Source organism: Vombatus ursinus, unplaced genomic scaffold (assembly GCF_900497805.2).
Source record: "Vombatus ursinus unplaced genomic scaffold, bare-nosed wombat genome assembly UNPS02014772.1, whole genome shotgun sequence".
NCBI classification, from domain to species: domain Eukaryota; kingdom Metazoa; phylum Chordata; class Mammalia; order Diprotodontia; family Vombatidae; genus Vombatus; species Vombatus ursinus.
Window position 1 is genome coordinate 1578112 of NW_020954550.1, and position 22515 is coordinate 1600626.

Here is a 22515-nt window from a genome sequence, read left to right on the forward strand (position 1 = left end):
TCCTCCCTCTCCTTTCTTCCCTCCCCAGTCCCTCTTCTGTCTCCCCGTCTCCTTTTCCTCCCTCCCTGTATCCTTCCTTTTCTCTAACTCTTTCACCGCTTCCTCTTTCTCTTCTTCTCCCTCCCCCTTCCTCATCATCCTACCCCTCACATAATTGAAATTTGACTATTTTTCTTTAACTAGATCATCTTGACAATCAATTTTACACTTCCATTCTAATAAAATTGATTATTAGAGCTCAAATTATCTATAATCCTCTTCTCTTTATTATCTGTGTTTATAAATGCCTTATAACCAGAAATAATAAGTAATGGTTCACTTTCTCCCTACTTATATATACAGATGGCTTTGTAAATGACTGAGATAGTACTTTAATGAGTAACATCGATTTACCTTAGGCTGAGTTTTTTTAAATTGGTTATGGCTCTTAGCTCATTCTAGCACTACTTTCTCTGTATAAGAATCCTGTATTATATACAATTTTATCATTATTCTTCATAGTTGGTAAATTAGGAAATAGGTCTGAATCTGTTAACTAAAAATTCAGGGTCATTCAGAGTCGTCACTTGTAATATAGCTTAAGCTTGTTTCCTGGTGTGGATTCATTGTATAATGGAAAAATCTGCATGTTTCTATAAGGATTGTTTGCCATAGTTCTTATAGGAAAAAGCTAGTTCTTTTATTGCTGCCACCAAAGCCAAACTTGGTAGGGTTGTCCAGCAATCTGGTCAGCAATGCCTCCTGCCCCTAGTTCTGCTCCATTAGCCCAGCTTTCTGCAAATTCCCTTTTTTCATTAGCATTAGTGGAGAAAATAGAGTTCATTGGGGGAAAAATTTTGCTTTGTAATGAACTTTTCCTATGTCACTATTGCATTAGTTGAAGAATACCTTAGCTGTGAGATTTTGGTTGAAGAAAATGAGCTACTGATATCATTTAATTTCTTTGGTGTTTTCAGCAAGCTGCCATATGATGTCACAACAGACCAAGCCTTAGCACACACTGAAGTAAAAAGTAAATTAGAGGCTTCTGTTCAAAACCTGCGTAGAGTAACTGATAAAGTCTTGGACTCAATATTTTCTTCCCTTGATCTATTACCGTAAGTGACAAGTTATGAATATGGGAATTTTCCTTTAATATTTACTAGTAAGTTCCCTAAAATTTTCCCCAGAATCTTTTAATAAAAATTGTCTTTATGTATTTTATTTATATTCAGTATTTTAAGAGAATTACAATGCTATGCTTAGTTTACTTCTGTGAATAACACTTTTCCTTCCAATAGAGGGAGCCCTTTCTCTATGTCCTGCCTCAAGGAAAACCATAAAATTACTATTTAGTCAGAGGGTGGCTAGTTCCATATCATCTCATTCACATTTAGTTAGTTTTAGAAAACTCTTTATTTTGTTTAACTAGAACAATTTCTGTAGGTTTGTCTTCCTCACTTTTGTTTTTCTTTTGTCATCTTTTACATGTAGTTATGGAATGAGATACATAGCCAAAGTGCTGAAGAATTCTCTCCATAAGAAATTCCCAGATGCAACAGAAGATGAGCTATTAAAGGTAGATTTTTTATTTCAGAGTTGTCTCATTGTAGCTTGTTTTGGGGACACAGGCCAGAAGTGATAGGATACCATTTTGCAAGTTTTCATAAACATTTATTTAAAACCTGTTCAAATAATATATACACGTATACTTGCATGTTTATGTGTCTTTATATATACATTTATATTTCTGTTAACAAGTGCTTAGAATATTCTGTTTCTCACAATTTTTTTGATTCTTAGTTATGCTAATAACACAAACAGTTTCTTTATATCCTATTCAGTATTATTGTGGGTTTCTTTTGAGAAAAGCAATAAACAAATTTATCTCTGTAAATAACTAATCTGGTAGAGATAGCATGGTGCAGTGAGTTGTGGACTGTTCTTGGAGTCATGAAAAGCCGACTTTAAGTCTTTCCTGGTACAGACCAACTGTATGACCATGCACAAGGTAGTTGAACTATTAGTGCTTCAGGTACCTCTTTAAAACAAAAGAGGCAGAGAAGAGGTTGTTCTGCATTTCTGGAGGGGGTTTCTAGCCCAGGAGTCAACCCACAGCAATGAAATCCCTGGTACAGGCCAAAAAACCCATCAGTTGATAATTATCCTACCGTCCTTAAGTTAACTTTATTAGGATCCAGGTCCTAACTCCAGGCCCAGTGCTCCCTCCACTTGAAATCTGAGATCCAGGTCTTCAAAGCAAGGCCTTTAAAAAATCTAGAGAGGAGTTCTACTTCTTTGAGACATTGTAAGCAAATATTGTAATTGTTTTTTAATTACAAAAAAACTAAAGCTGAGTTCTCTCTTTAAAAGTGTTCCATTTTTCTTCATCTCTGCAGATTATAGGAAACCTCCTATATTATCGGTATATGAACCCAGCAATTGTCGCTCCAGATGGCTTTGACATCATTGACATGACAGCTGGAGGTCAGATACACCCTGACCAAAGGAGAAACTTGGGGTCGGTGGCCAAAGTCCTACAGCACGCTGCCTCCAACAAGATGTTTGAAGGTGAAAATGACCATCTTTCATCCATGAACAGTTACTTATCAGAGACATACGAGAAGTTCAGGTATGGACAGCCAGTGATTTGGGAAGAAAACTTTTCTGTGGGTATGTGGGGAGAGCAAACCCATTTGTGTGACCAAAAATTAACATGGAGGAAGAAAAAAGAAACTGTGTATAATGGTTTAGGATTCTTTCTCTATCCATTTGCCAGTTTGGGGGGGGAAGAGGAGGATCAAGGAAAGAACTGGAGAAAGATGTTATTTCAAATCAGTTTCAACCTATTTGGAAATCAGAGAAGAGAATTGAAGCCATCTTAATAGCAATAATTATTGCTTCCTTAAATGGATGGATAGAAAACTAGGTGCAATATACTTTGTCGTTTGATTCTTGCCACAAAATTATAAGATAACGCAATATTATCCCCAATTCAGAAATGAAGAAACTGATGTTCCCAGAATTTAATTTGAATTGCCCAAATTCACTTATCAGTTAAGCAGCAGAGATGGAATTCATCCCTAAATCCTCTGGCCTGAAGTGCAGTATACTTTCTACCATATCATGCTTCCTTTCAAAACATTGCTCTCATTCACCTTGACTAACAATAATAATAGTTATGTTTGCTACCTCTAGTTGCTCACTATCTATTCTTCTCAGTCAATCTGGCTTTATTCCTCCTTCCAGGGACACAAATGAACCACCTTATCACTAATTCCAAAACTCCTTATTCTATCCTTGACCAACTCTGATGTATTTGATACCTGGAGGTTGTGACCTCTTCTTTGATACTTCTTTTTCAAGACTGTTTTCATAGTTCTTTCCCTACCTACATCTCAACTTTTTTTGTCTCCCTTGTTGGCTCCTCATACTCCTCATGGAAGCTCTGTCCTTGGTGCTATTTTCTTCTCTGTGTGATCTCATCCATTCTCATGGCTTTGGTTATCACTACTCAAGTCTACAATTCTATTCCCAAATTTTCCCCAGAGCTCCAGTCCCAGATAACCAATAGCCAACTAGATATCTTCACATGTATATCTTATTAGAACCTCAGATTAATCCGTCAGTCTTAATATGTGCTGGAAATTCTTGTGTTAAATTCTGGGGATACAAAGAAAGAAACAGTCCCTGCCCTTGAGGAGCTTACATTCTAATGGGGAAAACAACATATAAATAACTCATTATGTACAAAATTCATATGATATAAATGGGAAGTAATTTCAGAGGGTAAGACATCAGAAGCTGGAGAGACTGGAGAGACACCTACAGAAGGTGGAGCATGATCAGAGTCTCAAAAGAGGCCAGGGGAACTAAGAGGCAGAAGTCAGAAAAGAGAGCATTCCAGGTATGTGGGGCAGCCAGTACTAAGGCACATAGATTAGACACAGAGTGTAATGTTTGAGGAACTGCAGTAAACTACTATACCTGGATCTTAGAGTGAGTGGAAGAAAGTAAAGTATAGGGAAAACCGAAAAAGTAGGAAGGGCCAGGTTATGAAGAACACTTTATATTTGATCCTGAAGATGATCAGTAGTGACTGGAACTCATTGAGCAGGAGGAAACATGGTCAGAACTACACTTGAGAAAGATCACCTTGAAGGCTAAGTGGAGGATAGAGTGGAATGGAGAAAGACCTAAGGCAGGGACACTTGATGGCTGACCTCATTTCCTCCTAAAACTATGTCTCTAAATTTTCTATATCTATTAATGGAACCACCAGTCACTTAGAATTGTAATTTTGGAGCCATCTTTGGTTTTCCTTCACTACACATATCCGCTTGCCAAATCCTGTAGATTCTACTTTGATGCTTTTTCATTCTCTTAAGTCTATCCCCTCCTTTCTGTTGAAAGTTTAAGCCATTATAAATTCTATAAAAGGTCTTTTTTGCCTCTAATTCATCTGCCCTTAAATCCATCTTTTGTATCATTGTGTGAATTATCTTCCTAAGAGTGATCATGTTACTTCTGTTTTCAAAGACCCCTCTATTGCCTACCAAATGCTCCTTCCCAATTTAGTTCAAACCTATCATTCTCATTCTAGAGGCAACTAACTAGGTGGCAAGTGGCTAGAGCACTGGGCCTAGAGTCAGGAAAAATTGAATCTAAATATGTAACTAGTAACTGAGACAGTTACTAGTTGGGTGATCCTGGATAAATCACTTAACCTCTGTCTGCCTCAACTCCCTTAACTGTTTAATGGGAATAATAACTTCCCAGGATTGTTGTGAGGATCAAATGAGATAATATTTGTAAAGCACTTAACATGGTGCCTAGCACATAGTAGGTACTTAATGAATGCTTGTTTCCTTCCTTCCATTCTAGCCTTATCTAGAAATACTCTAGAAATTTTCCAGCCAAATTAGACTACTTTCCATACCCTATTTCCTCCTGTCTCCCTGTCTTTGCCAACACTATTCTTCACTTAATTCAAGCCCAACCCAGGGTACCATCTTCTTCCCTGATATCCCCAGATAAAAGCAGTCTCTCAAATTTCTTGACACAACTTTCCTGGACTTCTTATTTACACTTATCACATTCTCCCTTAAATTATATTTGTCTACATCTTCTCCTTATTCTGATTACACTCAGAAGAGCAGGATCTGTGCCTCACTCATCTATGTGTCCTTAATACCTACCAATGGTACTTCACAGATATTACTCATATAAGAACTGCCAATAGAATTTAAATAAAAGCATATTCTTTGGAGGGATGTTTTTGTGTTTTAAAAATAGGTTATAATAATGATTTCCCTTCTTAATGGTCCCAGTCACAGTCTATTAAAACCAAATAACCTCTTAGTAACTAAGTCAACAGAAGGCAAAATATTTCTAAGTCTTAGCCAATAGATTTTTTAAATTCAAGTATTAGGCTCTAGATCAGAATTTTAGCTTAATAGAAAAGTAGAAAATACTCCCTTTGACTATATTGTAACAGCATGATGACCTCTTTGCTCAATGATTTGGCTTCATACTCTCTCTCTTGGGATTCCATTAAGTTTCTTATTTGTGAAGGTAATTTAGGCCACACATTTATACTACACATTACACATTTCGCAACTGAATTTTTTTTTTTCCTGGAAAACACTAAGTGAAATAACCTTACTGACATCAACATGGGTTTGTCTTTACTGAGAAAATTTTGGGAGTTTATACTTTCCTCTTTACAATAATAATGGGTGTGATGTATTTCTCTTTTTAAAGAACACTTTCCCACTCAGGAAGAACCTGTCTCCTCTTCAGGAAACAATTGTAGGAAATAATATGTTTTGACTTGATGGATTGGGAAAATCCAATTTGTTGCATATTCTAAACGTGGTGTGTAATTCATGCCCTTTGTACTGATCCTTCAGAATGTTAGGTACAGGGATTTGTGAGCGAGAATATTCTGTTCAGTTGTTGTTCAGTCATTTCAATCATGCAGAATTCTTCATGATCCCATTTGGGATTTTCTTTTCAAAGATACTGAAGCAGTTTGCCATTTCATTCTCCAACTCGTTTTGCAGACAAGGAAACCGAGGCAAACAGAATTAAGTGACTTGCCCAAAGTCACATAGCTAGTGTCTGAGGTTAGATTTATACTCAGGTCCTACTGACTCCTGGAACATCATTCCATCCACTGCTTTTCCAATGCTTCCCAAATGCCTACTGTTGAATCATCAGAACACTAGGAAGATAGGTTTTAGACCAGAGGCCCCTTCAAAAAAATTGGTCTTTAGCCTATGCTAAGAACATAAGCCTGGTTAGACCCATAGGTCTAGCTTACAAGAACTCTCCAGGATTTAGTATTTGTAGACTAAAACTCTCCTTCAAGGATCTGTGATTTAACTCCCTTCCATGAAGATCACAACCTTTCATTTTACTTTAATTTCCTGAAACTCACAAAGGTCAAGTGACTTGTCCATGGTCACAAAAGCTAGTAGGTATCGTAGGCAAAGTTTGAACCTAGATCTGCTAGAGACAGAGGACCACGAAGGATTGAACCAAATATTTGGAAAATGGATTGGTATGTAGTACGACGTGCATCCCTTTTGTTGGCCTAGCAGGGGTGGGAACCCTGTGGCCCCAAGGCTACATATGGCCTTCTAGGTCCTCAGGTGGGGCCTTTTGACTGAGTCCAAGTTTTACAGAGCAAATCCTTTTATTAAGGGGATTTGTTCTATGAAGTTTGGATTCAGTCAAAGGGCCACACTTGAGGACCTAGGGGGCCACATGTGGCCTCGAGGCCACAGGTTCCCCACCCCTGGAATAGACTCTCTTTTCCAGATACTATAATTTCTGTGATATTTTGCATATGTGGCACTGCTTAATCCCCATCTTTCTTTTGAATTAAAATAGTACATTTTTGGTGAGCAAAGAAGTACTGGAGTGATGGGCAATTTTATATATTATATTGTAAAACAGTATCAATATATATTGATAGCAATAGCAGTTTCATCACATGCTGGTTCCTACTTATTCAACTAAAATTTTAGAGCAGAAGTTATGGTATCATTTATTTTACCCGAGGTCTTCATATCTCAGCCAAGTGTATATTTTTAAGACACTAACATGAGTTTAAGTATGAAACATGACCATTTCTCATCAAATTGCATTTTATTGTATTATTTTTAACTATTTTTATGTCACATGATATATACTTACTTTGTAAGACGAGCATTTCACAACTTTTCTGTAAAAGACTCCTTTAATCATTTGACTTAAACATTTGGAAAATAAAAAAAAAATTAAACCTACACCTTGATTTTCCTTTGCTTTCTTTCACTTGAGGAAATGAGTTCTTGATCAAATAGGCTTCGAAATTCTTTGGCCTCCTCAAAAAATTCTCTACTATTCTTTGTTCTTGTTTGGAGGACAGGATCAACGGAGAAATCCCCACTTCTCTAATCACCCTCCTGATGAGCCTCAGGGGTATAGAGATGGCTATATTATATATGATACTATAACATTGGCAAATACGAATAAGCTGTGGCAGGTACACGTCACATCCCAGAGAGAAGAGGCTCTGAGAGAGAATCCTCCCAGAGGGAGATTAGGGAAGATTTCCTGCCTTGTCCAAGGGGCACATTCTCTGCATGTTATTTTGATAAAACTGTTTACCTAGTTAATTTTTGTGTTATCTTTACCCGTCTTTTCTTCTTCATTAGAAACTTTTTCCAGGAAGCATGTAATGTCCCTGAGCCTGAAGACAAATTTAATATTGATGAATATACTGACATGGTCACAGTCAGCAAACCCATAATATACATATCAATAGAAGAGATCATCAACACTCATTCTGTAAGTAGAAAGGGAGTAGCTTGGCATGGAAAAATGAGCAGTACCATCAGTGTAAATTTTTCAGCTATCCTTAATTTTTAGGGGTTTTTTTGGTTTGTGTTTTGGGAGGGTGGGTATTAAAGGAAGGGTGGTTATTTAAAGAGAAATTTTGTGTTTATGCATATATAAGCCCATGTCATTTTATTTTGATTCCCAAAATTTCTTGACCATTAAGCCTTCCTGCTCTTGTTGCTTTGTAACATTTAATTTCCTAAATAATTAAATGCATTTGCTGATAATATACTGCCTAGTATATTGCCCAGTGTCACCTGGCTAGGAAGAGTCTGAGGCTTGGTCTTCCTAACTCCAAGTCCAAGGTTCTATCTATTCCACTTGGCTGCCTAACAAATGACAGGAGAAGAGGTAGGAGAAGAGGCAGATTAAGGTAAACTTCCTAAAGGAGAATATCACCTAAACAAGCTGAATCTTGAAAGAAGATGATATTTCTGACTGACAGAGTTGTGGAGAGAGGACACATTCCAGGCATGGGGAATGGCTTGTGCAAATTCATAAAAGCAGGAGATGCTATGTTGAGTTATAGGAGCAGCTAGGAGTCCAATATGGCTGGAAAATAGTATCATGAAGGGGAGGAGGGGAAGAGAGCAAAAGGAAATGAAGCCAGAATGACTGGAGCTCGATTCTAAACTTTGAATGCCAGGCTAAAGGGTTTGCATTTGATCCTAGAAGCAATAGAGACACTGTAGGTTTTTAAGGAGAGGTGGAGATGCTAGCAGTGCCTCAAGGGTCCCTTCTAATTCTTGAGATTTGGTGATTCCCCAAGTAAAAGGGATACCTTTCAGAATATGAGAAATTGTACATCTTATACAATTGTGTCGTACATACATTATTAAGCATAACTCTTCAGCAGAGTGGAATAGAACACAAAATCTTCACAGCTTTTATGTTTACATGCATCCTAAAGGCAAGTCATTTCTTCCTCCAAGAATGCAACAAGGGACTATTTTAGAAAAAATATCCACATCCAAATCAATTTTTAATTCTTAATTTAAGGGGAATTTTAAATATATATATACACACACACACACACACACACACATGTATATACATATACATATATATATATATACATATACTATATATATATATATATACTGAAGAAAATCTGTAAGTTGTTTCTCTCTGTGGAATATTGTTCCCATTACTTTTTGTTTTTTGTTGTTGTTGTTGTTTTTAGGCAGTTGGGGTTAAGTGACTTGCCCAGAGTCACACAGCTAGCATGTGTCAAGTGTTTGGTCTGAGGCCAGATTTGAACTCAGGACCTCCTGACTTCAGGGCCAGTGCCCTGTCCACTGCATCACCTAGCTGCTCCCCTCCAGGTCTCCCCCCTGCCCCGTTACTTTCTAATAGGAATTTGGTACAGAAGCAAAATCATGTGAAGCATATTTAGAGAATGGCTTGGATTCCATTGTGTGGTAAGCTGGAAGCAAAAATTAAAAAGGAAGTATGGTTTGAAAGGAGTGCTATCGTGCAAATGGTCTCTTTTAGATAAGAAAGCATACAAATAGAGACACTTGTGTCATGATTCACTGCCCAAGTTCATGTTACCATCTGGCCTTTGACAAGCTAGGGTGTTTTTAAAATAGAACCCCCCCAAGAGACTTTTCAAATACTTCAAATACCCTATTTGTCAGACTATGGGATATTAATCCTATCATTATACCTATATTCTATTACTCTAGAATTCTAATACTCCTGTGGTTACTTCTTTATAGGATAAAGATTTTATAATCTGAGAAATTTTCTTATTATCCTAGCTATCTATTATCCACTTTAGGGGATAGGATCAATCAATCAGTAAGCAAAAACGCATTCTTCAGCACAGCAGAGATAGAACATACAATCCTCACTTCATGCTTGTTTATGTGCATCCTAAAGGCAAATAATTCCTCTCAAAATGCAACCTGGAACTTTTGTAGAAGTATTCCAAGTCTAATCAATTCTTAATCGATAGCAGAAACTAAGGCTGCATTGCAAACAGGAATTGGTCATGGGTCCCTTCCCAGTGTCTGAGTTGCTTGGTAGCTCAATAGCATTCTACTCATTCGTTCAATGAATTCATTCACACACATTCAACTCATTCAGCTCACACCATGTTATGTAGCTCTTGTATGCAGAGCACCAGGAGAGTTGGCAGTGTTATTCCCTTTGCTTAGGTCTCATGTTTTCTACTGATTTTAGACCCTTTTCTTGATAGAGAAAAACTTCATTCAATCACATGTTATCTAGATCTATAAAGTTAAAAAAATGAAACATCTGCTCTGCAAGGTTGGTAGCAAGGCTAGATCAAGAAACTTTGTGAGGTAGAATACTTAAATAAGGTCTGATAGCAACACTATGCATTCCTATATCCTGCTACTACTTTTGCTACTTCCCTGTGAGCTAAGAGAAAGGAAAAAAAAAAGTCTCTTTCTTTCCATTCCCATCCATTGAATGCCAATTCCACATTCAAGTTCTCGGCTACATTTAATAGAAGTAGTATGTCCATTAAAAAAAAAAAACTAGGAAAGGGACTGCATATTGGGTGGCAGATTAAGAATTAATTCATATGACTTTTGTCTTTATGTCTTTTTATTTTTTTTAAATATTAAGCTATTATTAGAACACCAAGATGCAATTGCTCCTGAAAAAGATGACCCACTGAATGAGTTGCTAGAAGGTCTAGGAGAAGTCCCTGATGTGGAATCTTTTCTTGGTAAGATTTGTTTTTAGTTAGTCATGAACAAATGAATGAATGAAGTATTTATTAAGTACTTAATATAGGTTAAGCATTGGGTATACAAATAGAAAATTAAGACAGCTCCTGCTCTCAAGGACCTCACGTTCTGGTGTAGAGACCACGTATGAAAGTTTCAGCTGTAAGTCAGATGAAAAGATACCAAGGTTCTTGGGGAGCCGCAACAAAGCAGATACTAACGCCCCTTCCTTAATATCATTTCCACTGATAAAATCATATCTGTTTATGATGTTGAAATATTGGACACTGGGCTGTAAGTTTTGCTATTCCAAATGCTTTTAGCATCCAGGGCTGTCTCCATCAGGGTCTGAGAGAGATGGTGGTTAAGGTGGTAGTGATAGTTTGACTTGGTATATACTGCCTCCTCTTTCTCCCTCAAAGTGCTTTGATGCTTTGGCAAGGCTGGCTTAACTGTCATATCAAGTGTTTTCTGTCCTGTTACAGATTAAGCTATAGCAGAAAGGATATATCATTGAATTTTTGATATGCACAATAGGGCAACCCTATTCAGACCTGCTATTTTATGAATGGGTGTTCCAGGTATTACACTGTTATCTGATAATTCACAGACACACACACCCCAAAAGCCTTTTTTTTTTTCAATTTTCAGCCATTAAGAACCAGGTTTTTGAGGTATTTTCATAGAGGTTTTATAACTTTTTTTTTAAACTGGTTTTGTTTTTGTTTTTGTTTTTTATTAATAATAATTCAAAGAGATAAATGCTTCTAAGTGCATCCATAGGAAACTGAAAGTCATTTTCAGATAGGCATATGAGAAGGTTTGTTCAAACACAGTCTCAGTGATTGGATAAGAGTTTATCTTTTCCAGAAATCTTTTTTTGTATATATATTTCAGTAATCATGCTATTATAATAAGTAAGTGAGCTAGCAAAATAAATCTTTGTTTTTCCTACAGGGGAAGGAGCTGTTGATCCCAATGACCCTAACAAGGAAAATACACTAAATCAGCTATTAAAGACTGAAATTTCACTTTCACTGACTAGCAAGTATGATGTAAAAGGAGAAGATATAGATCTCAAAGGTCTCATGATAATGTAAGTGATTTGTGTTCGCAATATATATATATATAATTTCCCTTACTACATGTAAATTTTAAATTGTGAAACTCATGGCTATATTCCAAGGAGAAAAAACATATTTCAAAATCTAAGTATTTAAAAATACGTTATCATCATACATTAGTCATTCTAGTCAGTTCACTAATTCATATTTTTTAAATTACGGTATTTGGGTTTTTTCTAACTGTTGTGTCTAATATGAATAGGTAACCTTCATTCCTTTTCACAAAGCTATTTTGACCTACTGGATAGAACTGTATTATGGGTTGAAACTTCACAAAGAGCCTAGAAAACCTCTTTCAAATCCATTTTCTACAGTAGTCCTTGAGTGACCTGAGGCTAGGATGACAAAAAAAACAAAAATAAAAATGTCTTGCTCTCAAGGTGTTTGTATTCTGTGGGGTGAAGTTAGGCCTAACTTTAATTTGGCATTTCATAATTTCAGGGTCCTGCTTTATGAGCCCCCATTTCTAATGTTAACAGTCCTAAGTAGCAATCCTGTCTTTTCAACAAAGTAAGTGTAGGACATAAGATTCTCCCACTGTATGTATGCTTAAGTGCATCCTAAAGGCAAAGAATTCCTCCTTTTCTCCCCAGAATGCAACAGGGAACTATTTTGATTATTCACTTAACCATCTTTCAGGGCATCATATTTCCTCATCCATAAAAATTAGATGGTTAGAGTAGATGAGACCTATGGTCCCCTTAAACTAAATCCTATGATCCTAAACTCATTTAATGGAAGCTATAGTTATTTTCCAAAGAAAGCATGATCTCAAGAGAACAATATTCACAATGGCCACAATAATGTGAATGAAAACAATACTAAAACAATAAAAAAAGTCTAGAATTCATATAACACTTTAAGGTTTGCAAAACATTTTATAAATGCTATCTCATTTTACCCTCACAACAACCCTAGGAAGTAGTTACTATTATTATGCCTATTTTACAGATAAGGAAACTCAGGTAAAGAGAGGTTAAATAAGTTTCTCAGGTCATCATTGTATGAGGCTAGACTTAAACCTGGGCCTTCCTGCCTCCATATCTAAAGTTTTATCCACAGTGCCACTTAACTGCCTAGGTAACTAGGCCATTAATTGTAATGACCAGTTGTAGTCGTGGAGAAGAGATGGTGAAACTTAATTTCCTCCTCTTGGTAGACAGGAAGGAAACTACAGGAGCTGAATTGCTTCTATACATGTATTGATACACACACACACACACACACACACACACACACATACACACACATACATGGAGTCACATGGGATCTCTTTGTTGCTGAATTTTGCTTATCTGTTTTCCATGGTTAAAAGGGAGGGTGCAGTGGAGAGAGGATGTATATCGGCAAATGACTTTTTAAAAGACATCAATGAAATAACAAACACCTCCCTAGTAGATCCTTTTGTGGATTTCTCTGCTGTGCTTGAGCAGGATTTATGTATTCATTTTAACACTGTAATGTTAAGCCTACAATGATTTTATGCTTCTAATTATGAGACTATTCAGCTAAGTTGTCAGATAAGATTGATTGCTGCTAGAATACGCTAATGGATCAGTCATTCTTACTAATGCGAATGTTGCCGCCATCTTTGCCAGCTGTGCTTGTATGATTCTTGTCCCTTTCTTCCCATAAGTTTTTCAAAGGGGTCCACCCTCAGTGGTGACCTTCCTCACTTTCTCTTGACAGCACAAGGATACCCACTATTATCTCTCACTCCTGCCACAAGATCAGCCCATCTTCTTTTTCAATCATATGTTTCTTTAATGACATCCTTTTTTCCTTCATTGTCCCCTGAGTGATTTTTTTTTCCAGGGGTCACCTGACCTGTGACAAAATAGCACAGGAAAATCCCCTCTACTGATATAGGCTAGCACCTGCTCTGTAATTTACAATCCTAAAGAGAGTTGCCTAGGGTACCAAAGGGTTAAATAACCTGCCCAGGGTCACATAAACAATGTATATAAGAGGCAAGACTCCTGTCCAGTTCTCCCTAACTCCAAGGCAGGCTTTCTATCCACTACACCACACTTTATCTTACCTCCAAGTAATGAGGCTCATTTTTAATTCTTCAGAGACCCTGCTGTATTTCATAATTTAGCAGTCACTAAAAATCCTGAATCAAAAAATGAAAATTATTTTTGAATTGTTCAGTCATGTCAAATTCTTCATGACCTCATTTGTAATTTTCTTGGCAAGACATTGGAGTAGTTTGCCATTTCCTTCTCCAGCTCATTTTACAGATGAGGAAACTGAGGCAAACAGGGTTAAGTGACTTGCCCAGGATCACACAGCTAGTAAGTATCTGAGGCCAGATTTGAACTCAGGAAGATGGGTCTTCCTGACTTCAGGCCTGGCACGCTCTCCATTGTGCCACCTAGTTGTCCTTTGAAAATTATTACAAAGCACTTAATTATGTCATAACTGATAATAGTACATGCATAGCAGCCAAGAGGAAGATTTAGTCAACAAAAGGGTTTGGTGGCCACCGACTGAAATATAAAAGAAATTTACCCTTCTAATAGCCCCTTCAGCCACTGACTCAGCTTTTCTTGTATTCAGTTCTAGAAAATGAGGGAATTGGATGTGACAATCTCTAAGTTTACTTTAAACTCTAAAATTCTAGGCTCTTGTGATTGCATTTCTTTTCTGTGTATTCACTGAATGAATAGGGAATTTCAGTTTGGGCCATTAACTTTTTTTTATTGATTCAGTAGCAACAGAATTGTAGAGCTGGAAAGGAATTAGAAGTTATCAGTTAAACCTCCTCATTTTATACATAAGGAAACAGACCCTGCAAAGTGGGGACAAATGTTTGTCCCAGGTCACATTTAGTGACCAAAGTTAATGATAGTGGCCATAGGTCAATCAAATGTTTCTTTTAATGCCCTGACCAGATCCTCAACTCACATCTGGTGTCTCAAGGATATCTCCACAGGAGAAGGGCCCAACTAATCTCATTGAGTAAAGAAGAGGTTGTTTTCCAGCTAGTACCCAGAAACATAACATTGATCCCCTCTGTCCTTTAAACTCTGCCTCTCTGGGTTTCATTTTCTCATCTCATATTACTACCACTAAAGAAAGCAAGCTTTCTTACTTTGATGGCCAATTAAGATACAGAAATGCTCTACCTGATCAGCTGTGTGACCTTGGGAAAGAACTTGACATCTCTGGTTCCCATTTTGTTTTGTTTTTAAATATGAATAGAGAAATGTGATCAGTGATCTTGGATTGCTTCCAATCTGTAACATCCTACATCATCCAAATCATTCTAAATGAATCATCCTAATGAATCATCCTAAAACCTTAAAAGACTGAAAAAATAACCACGTTTTAACTGGAGTCCCAAGCCAGCACTGGCTCCTAAGTCTAGATAATGTGCTAGATTGGGCCTTGGTGGTTTGTAGATACAGAGGGATAGGCAGCAGGGTCTCTTCAGAGCATGATCTTTATATTATTCACCACTTCATTATTAGACCAGTACAATCACTGAATACTAAATTTATATAACATGAGGTTTATTTAGAATATATTCTATTAATGGTCTTTACTTCTCACAGGCTACTTCGTTCCCTCCTCTCAGTGAGTTCTCTCCCAAAATCTTCTTTAAAAATGCTTCTCTGATCTAGTGGAAAATTCCACCATCTTGTCTTGATCTCAGAATCACTTCCTTTCTTCCCAAACTGTCAAGCAATACAACATCCAGGGTTTTGAGCAGCTTAGCACCGCACCGCCCCCGCCCCCGCCCCTGCCCCAAACAGATGGTCCAAGCCTTGTGAGAACAATTGTCACATATCTGAGTGAAAAAAACAGAAAGAGTTTGTGGTTGTGAGTCATTCTTAGCTGTCTGAATGTTCCCAGTAAGTCATCATGTCTTAAGCATTTTTCCCTTGTCACACAGTCCAGATTTATACCCAACTGACATAGTTCCATGATTTTTTTTTTGTCTTCTTGGGCAGAGTATATTCATGCAGTGGCTGAGGTCCCATGTTCATATCTTCATGGTTGTGACATATAAGCTTCAAACTATGTCAAAACATTCCCATAGTTGCCTTCATTTGACAAGCGCTGATTGAGCACTTCCTGTGCCCAAGGCTCTGCTGTTTTCTGCCTTCTTGGAATGCAGAGTTCAGTAGAGGAGATAAGTAAAAATAGTAGACATTTATTACGTGCCTACTGTGTGCAAAGCACTAAAAATGTCTGATGGTTCAAATAAACCATACTGTGTGAGGTCTGAGGAGGGGAAAGTTATTAATTTACTGAGAGCATTAAAGAAGGCTTCATGGAGGACATAAAATACATGGGAGGTAGGGGTTAATGGACAAAGATGGGAGTAGGGGAGCATTCCAGGCATGGAAGACAATCTGATCAAATGCAGAAGCATGAAAACCCAGCTTAATATGGCTGACTATTTAGAGTGTGTGCAATGGGATTATAGGAAAAAAAAAAAAAACCCGAACAGGTCAGATGGTACTACATTGTGGAGAGGGCCTTGAACAACACGTAAAGGAATATGGCCAGCAAGGTAAAAAGAGGCAGAGAAATTAAGGAGGATAAGGACAGGGGAAAGACACATTATACATGGAAATTAGAAAGCATTTGCGGCATTTCAGAGAGCAATTTCAGCAGAGTGGTAAACATTGGAACTGGATTACAAGGGATTGAGAGAGAGTTGGTGGTGGGGAAGTAGGAGTAAAGTTATCGTGCTCTTTTCCCCAAAGCTAAACTGTGAAGAGGAGGAGAGAAATGGAGTCATAGGAAAGCTTTCTTTTTCTTTTTTCCTTTTTTTTTTTTTAAGAATTAGGGACATCCAATACAGTTTCATGGAAAGAGAGAGAGATTAGAGGTATAAGAAAGGGTCTGACTGCTGGAGCCAGGGCCCTTAGAGACTATGGATAGGAAAGAAAGGATCAGAGGCTAAAGTAGAAATTGTCCTTAAGAAGGAATATGAATATCTCTTAGGTGACCAAAGGAAAGGAAGAAAGAAAGGGTGATGATAATGAGAATGCTGTTCTTCCATCATCAGAGGAGATTGAGGAACAGTCAGAGAGAAGTGTCAGAAAAACACAGAGAGGAAGGAGTATCCAGGGAGGAGAGAGAAGTCAAAAGCATCACATGTCACAGAATGGTCAAAAAGGAAGAGAACTGAGAAATGACCATCAGATTCATCAATTAAGAACTCATTGGTCACTTTTTAGAGAGCAGTTTCAGTTGAGTGATAAAATCAGGTTTTTTTTTAACCCATCAGACTTTACATTTTTCCATAATGAATTTCATCTTACTAGATTCAGTCCATTCAGTCAAGATCTTTTTTGAAGCCCGACTCTGTCATCCAGTATGTCATCTATTCCTTTATTCAAGTTTTTGGTGAAAATGTTAAGCAGTTCAGGCCCAAGGATGTATCCCTGGAGCATTCTGCCAGAGACTTTTTGCCAAATTAACATCAAGCTGTTAGTCACTATTCTTTGACTCAAGCAATTTATCCAGTACTGAATCCATTTAATTGTATTATCATGTAATCCATATGTCCCCTTCTTATTTGTGAACATGTCTCAAGCACCCTACCTATATTATAAACTCCAATCAGGGCAAGAATGGCATTATCTTTGTCCCCACTACAGTGCCTTACACAAAGTCATCACTCAAAAATCATTTGATAAAATGTCATGCCAAACACAGCCCCAAAGAAGAAGTAAGAAAATATACTTTCCTCCAGTCTTTCCCCCCCCACTTAATAATATTTTACTTGTTTCCAGTTACATGGAATGATAGTGTTCAACATTCATTTTTATAAGATTTTGAATTCCAAATTTTTCTCTCTCCCTCCTCCCCCCACAAGATAGTAAGCAATCTGATATAGGTTATGCATGTACAATCATGTTAAACATATTTCCACATTAGTCATGCCATAAAAGAAGAATCAAAACAAAAGAGAAAACCATGAAAAAGAAAAAAACAAAAAAAAGAGAAAATGGCATGCTTCAATCTGCATTCAGAGTCCATAGTTCTTTCTCTGGATATGGATAGTTTTCCATCATAAATCTTTTGGAATTGTCTTGGATCATTGTATTGCTGAGAAGAGCTAAATCTGTCATAGTTGATCATTGTACAAGTTGCTGGTCTTCTGGTTCTGCTTACTTCACTTAGCATCAGTTCATGTAGATCTTTCCAGGTTTTTCTGAAATCCATCTGCTCATCATTTCTTATAGAAAAATAGTATTTCATTGCATTCATATGCCACAATTTGTTCAGTGACAGTGGAGCCGTCATACTTAGACTCTTACGTTCCCTCAACTTCTCAGTGATATATAAAGTAGAAATGGCCCTACTGAAAACATAACTAGGAAAGGCAGCTGGATGGCCAGCTGGTAATGAATTCTTTAGACACTGTAATCTCTGAAACAAAAAATACTAACATGGTCTTTAATTCTATGCATCCCCTTCCTAGTCCTGCAGTGATGGTGGAAGAGTGTGCTAAGAAATCACTTAAGCTGATTGTTGGTACCCTAAATCTAAGATCCTTGTCGATTGAAGGGCCAAACTGCCGAAGGGACATGATTGTATAAATCTTGCTGTACTCACTATAAATGAAACCAGAAGAAATTGCACCTAAGTGAAGAGATGGTTTACAAGCTTTCCTTTGAGTGTTAAATAGGTTGGCAAGAGTTAGTCCTAACATGTGTCCAAAGGCAACAAGAAATGTAATTTCATGGGAGACCTTGACCATCTTTCATTACATTGCTCATATTAAACCAAAGAAGACCATTAAAATATTGTATCTTATATACCAGCATTTCTTGCAGAAGTTGAGGAGGTAGAATAATTCTATAAAGCCCTCAATAAGACCCTCCAAATTAAATAGGCATCTACTTTATGACTTCAGTGCACTAGTAGGCTTAGGCAATGATAGCAAAAAAAAAAAAAAAGTCGAAAAATTTAGCTCCAGATCAAGAAGCCAAAAAAGGCTAAAGGCTTTAATTAAACTTGAATGTACAGGAAACAACTTGCTATCGATGAGGAATCATTTCTGAATCGACTCCATCCATACAAACCAACCACCAAAGAGTAACCAAATTAGAAGAAAACAAAAATGAAAAGACAAAGTGTTCAACTGAGGCAAATCTAACCTGAACTATATGAATAAGTGATTCTCCCCTTTACCACCATCAGGAATGGATATGAGAACAGACACTGGCAATGAGTAGAAATCAATGAAGCCCAATCAATCTCAGCTAACAAAAAATGTGATTTCTCTGCTAAATGGAGAAGGATTGCTGGTACAAACAAAACCATTTTTAGAATATAGACTTGTTTGTAAAATCTTACAGAAGAAGACATTGGAAGGTTATGGAACATCATTGTCTTCTAAAATCAATAGAGGTTAAAAAAAAATAAGTTGGCAAAAAGCTTGGTGAGAAAACTCAACTAAACAAATTCATCCAAAAGGTGATCTAGGGGAAAAATAAGGAGGAGGATATGATCAACAAATAAAAAATGGGAGTAATGTGTAAAAGATTTATGTAACAAATATCTTTCTCCATTATTGACAGTGGAGCCATTTTACTTGGACTCTTAACATCCCTTCAAATCCCTCAGTGATATATAAAGAAGTAGAAATGATACTACTGAAAATATAGTTGGGAAAGGCAACTGTAAAAACTAGACTACATATATGCAGAAGTCTTCTAATGTGCTCAAAATGATGCGATTGTGAGTGTACTGAGGAATCAGCTTTCAATCTGAAAGAGAAAAGGGTATGGAGTGCTTGGGGAAAATACATCATGGATCAAGAAAATATCAATAACTGCCAATGCATATGCCAACTTTCTTTTATCTTCAAGAGAATATTCTTCATATGTAACAAGGACATCTTTGATGAAGTTACAAGAATAAAACAGGCAGGCTTTCACAAGTCTACAGAAGATCGTAGACTACATCTTTATAGTCATCCAGTTGACTGAAAGATGCAGAATAAAGCATTGGTTTCAATAGAACAAAAGAAAACCTTAAAAGCTCTCCTTCAACAAGGTGTCTCCTAGCTGTATGTTAAGATCATGAGATTCTTTGAAAGCTCTAACCTTCTGATTATTAATATTAAATGATTCAGAAACAAGGGAAAATATATGCTTGACAAAGGTGTTTGTAATGGTCCTAGAAGATATCCCACACAGAATCTAAATGAAAGAGGGATTGATTCTTTCTTGATGGAGACATCCCCCAGATGTTTCTGTTTGCTGATAAGACTGCGTTGGTAGCATCAGATCATGGAATAGGGCAGAAACTCCTGAATGAGAGCCACAATCCCTTTGGCCTAATTATCCACACTTGGAAAATGAATCAAAAAAGATTGCCAATTTTCCAGATCATCATATGTAGTTTGATGTTGAAAAACAACCAGACACAGAAATAAATAGGAAGAAGGTAGACAGGAAGTTGTATGGGGCTTTGAATGACCCCCCAAAGATTCATCTCTTTAACCCTAGTATTCTGCCAGTGATACTATACAGCTTCAGTCATACAATATCATTTTTTAAAAATGAAATTGATGAAATTTGAATGTACAGGAAACTATTTGCTATTGATGTGGAAATTATTTCTAAATCGACTATCTCCATGCAAATCAATCACCAAAGAACAACCAAAACCATTACTCCAAAGAGTCTAAGTTGCAGGTCACCCTAAGGTCAATGTGTGATCATGACTAGACTGCAAAATGTTGCCAGTAAAGAAATTCATGGGACAAGTAAAAAGGAGAGAGTGTACTTTCTTCCTTTTCTTTGCACAATGAAAGAAGCCATGGGTGTGGCAACTAGCTGGTGCAGAAGGTAGAGGGCTGGGCTTAGAGTCAGGAAGACCTGAATTCAGATCTACCCTCAGACACCTGCTAGCTGTGTGACACTGTGCAGGTTACTTAACCCTGGTTGCCTCAGTTTCTTTATCTGTAAAATGAGCTGGAGAAGGAAATGGCAAACCACTCCAGTGTCTTTGCCAAGAAAACCCCAAATGGGATCACAAAGAGTCAGATATAACTGAATAACAACAACAACAAAAACAAAAAATGGGTGTGGAACATTGCACGTATAATTAGAGTCAGTTAGAATGTTGATTAATTTTGTTGAATTGCTTCTCTTCCCCCGCCCCCCTTTTTATTCCTTGTTTTGAGAGATAGTTCTTTGGGTAAAGAAGAAGAAATGTATTTGGAAATGAAAATGATATGAATGGAACAAGTCGTATAAAGTAGGTCACTGGGATGGTGTATAACAAAAAAAAAAGAAATGGATCAGTCTTACAGCAAGACTGGGGATGAGGGAATAGTCAAAACACAGTCTACATGTTCCATTGATGTCCAAAGCTATGTCAAACTCTCTGGAAAAAGGCCCCTGGCATGCTGAGTGAGCCCCCATCAAGGGTTTATGGAAAAACATAGACAAGAATGGTACAAGATGAAAAGATGTGGATGGGTTATAAAAGCAGTGGTGCAATGGATAGTTTGCTAGACTTGGAGCCAAGACCTAAATTCAAATCATCTAACCTCTTAAAAAACTATTAATGTCAGGCCTTTTCCTGTCTGGGACTACCACCATTCTCACGATCCCTTATACCATCACCCACAATAATGACATCATGGATCCTTTGAAGTACATACTTAATTAGTCTGTGTCTTTTACTAGAAGACTTGATGATAGAGACTGTGTCACATTTGTATTCTCTCCAATGCCTCTGTGCCTAGTACAGTAATCTGAGCTGCTAATAAATGTTTATTAAACTGGAGCTGCCTTTCTTTTTTCCTTTTTTTTTTAGCTTGGAAAAATCATAATCTGAAACTATTTCTTAACTTTAAGGTGTAAACTGGAAAAGGAAGAAACATCCTAAATGGATATCTAAAAATTAGCTTCCACAGAAATCCATGCAGTCTCCACATGGTTGTGATTAGATCTTTGCCTACATTTGTCTCTTAGTGGATTATGTACTAAACATTCCCAGACATTTTCCTAGTCTCTCCTGTATTTTAGGATGTTGGTACCAGATGAAGTCATTCTCTCCTGGAAAAAAAGCGCTAAATTTTTCATGTTTCTTGGTATTCAGACTTGGTTTACAACTTGAAATTTTAAAAATCAAATTTGATCTCATATATGATTTCTCACAATTCTCAGAAATAAAAGTAGTTTCTTTAAATGTTGAGCTTATGATGTAAACTTATTGCTATCGTAATTGTCTATGTTCTTCTAAGTATGATAAACCTTTATGATAAATGGACATTTTATTTTTTTAAAATTTTTGGACATTCTACTTTAAACAGATTTTGTATTTGTTTTTATACAGATTGGGCACTTCTGCTGTCATTTGTAAAGGAATTAGTCGTATAGTGATATAATTGCATGTGTGTCTATGTAGACACATTTGAAAGGATTAAAGCTTAACGCAACAGCAAGGAGAAACTATGAAAGCATAGTCATAAAAATAAATCCATTTTTAGTTTAAGGAATCAAAAGGAAATTCTATTTAGGAAACTTATTTAGTAGTGAGGGAATCCATTTCCAGTAATAATGTTCCCCTGTGGCTTAAAGTGAGCCCTGTACATAGAATATACTGATGACAATCAGTACTTGTTTGTCCTTTATGCTAAAAATTCTTCATTTCTTTGACCAGTGTGTTTAATCCCTGATTAAGTAGGGATTACCAACTGACAGTGTGCAGAACATATCTCGATGACCCCCCCAGATGATTTTATAGGACCCTGGGAGGAAGGGCTGCCAGAGAGAGTTTCCTGACTCTTAACTAGCTAAAGCTGAACATCTTTTCTTTCTCCCCCCCCCCCC

General features: G+C 37.0%; 1 protein-coding gene across 1 annotated transcript in view; it reads left to right on the forward strand.

Annotated features, from left to right (window-relative positions):
* IQGAP2 (IQ motif containing GTPase activating protein 2) overlaps window positions 1-22515 on the forward strand; it is a 340576-nt gene that overhangs the window by 298325 nt on the left and 19736 nt on the right. The window contains exons 25-30 of the mRNA XM_027863404.1: window positions 957-1097; window positions 1474-1558; window positions 2379-2611; window positions 7686-7818; window positions 10468-10570; window positions 11529-11667. Of these exons, the coding sequence (XP_027719205.1) occupies window positions 957-1097; window positions 1474-1558; window positions 2379-2611; window positions 7686-7818; window positions 10468-10570; window positions 11529-11667 (834 nt within the window). The remainder of the gene's footprint in view (window positions 1-956; window positions 1098-1473; window positions 1559-2378; window positions 2612-7685; window positions 7819-10467; window positions 10571-11528; window positions 11668-22515) is intronic.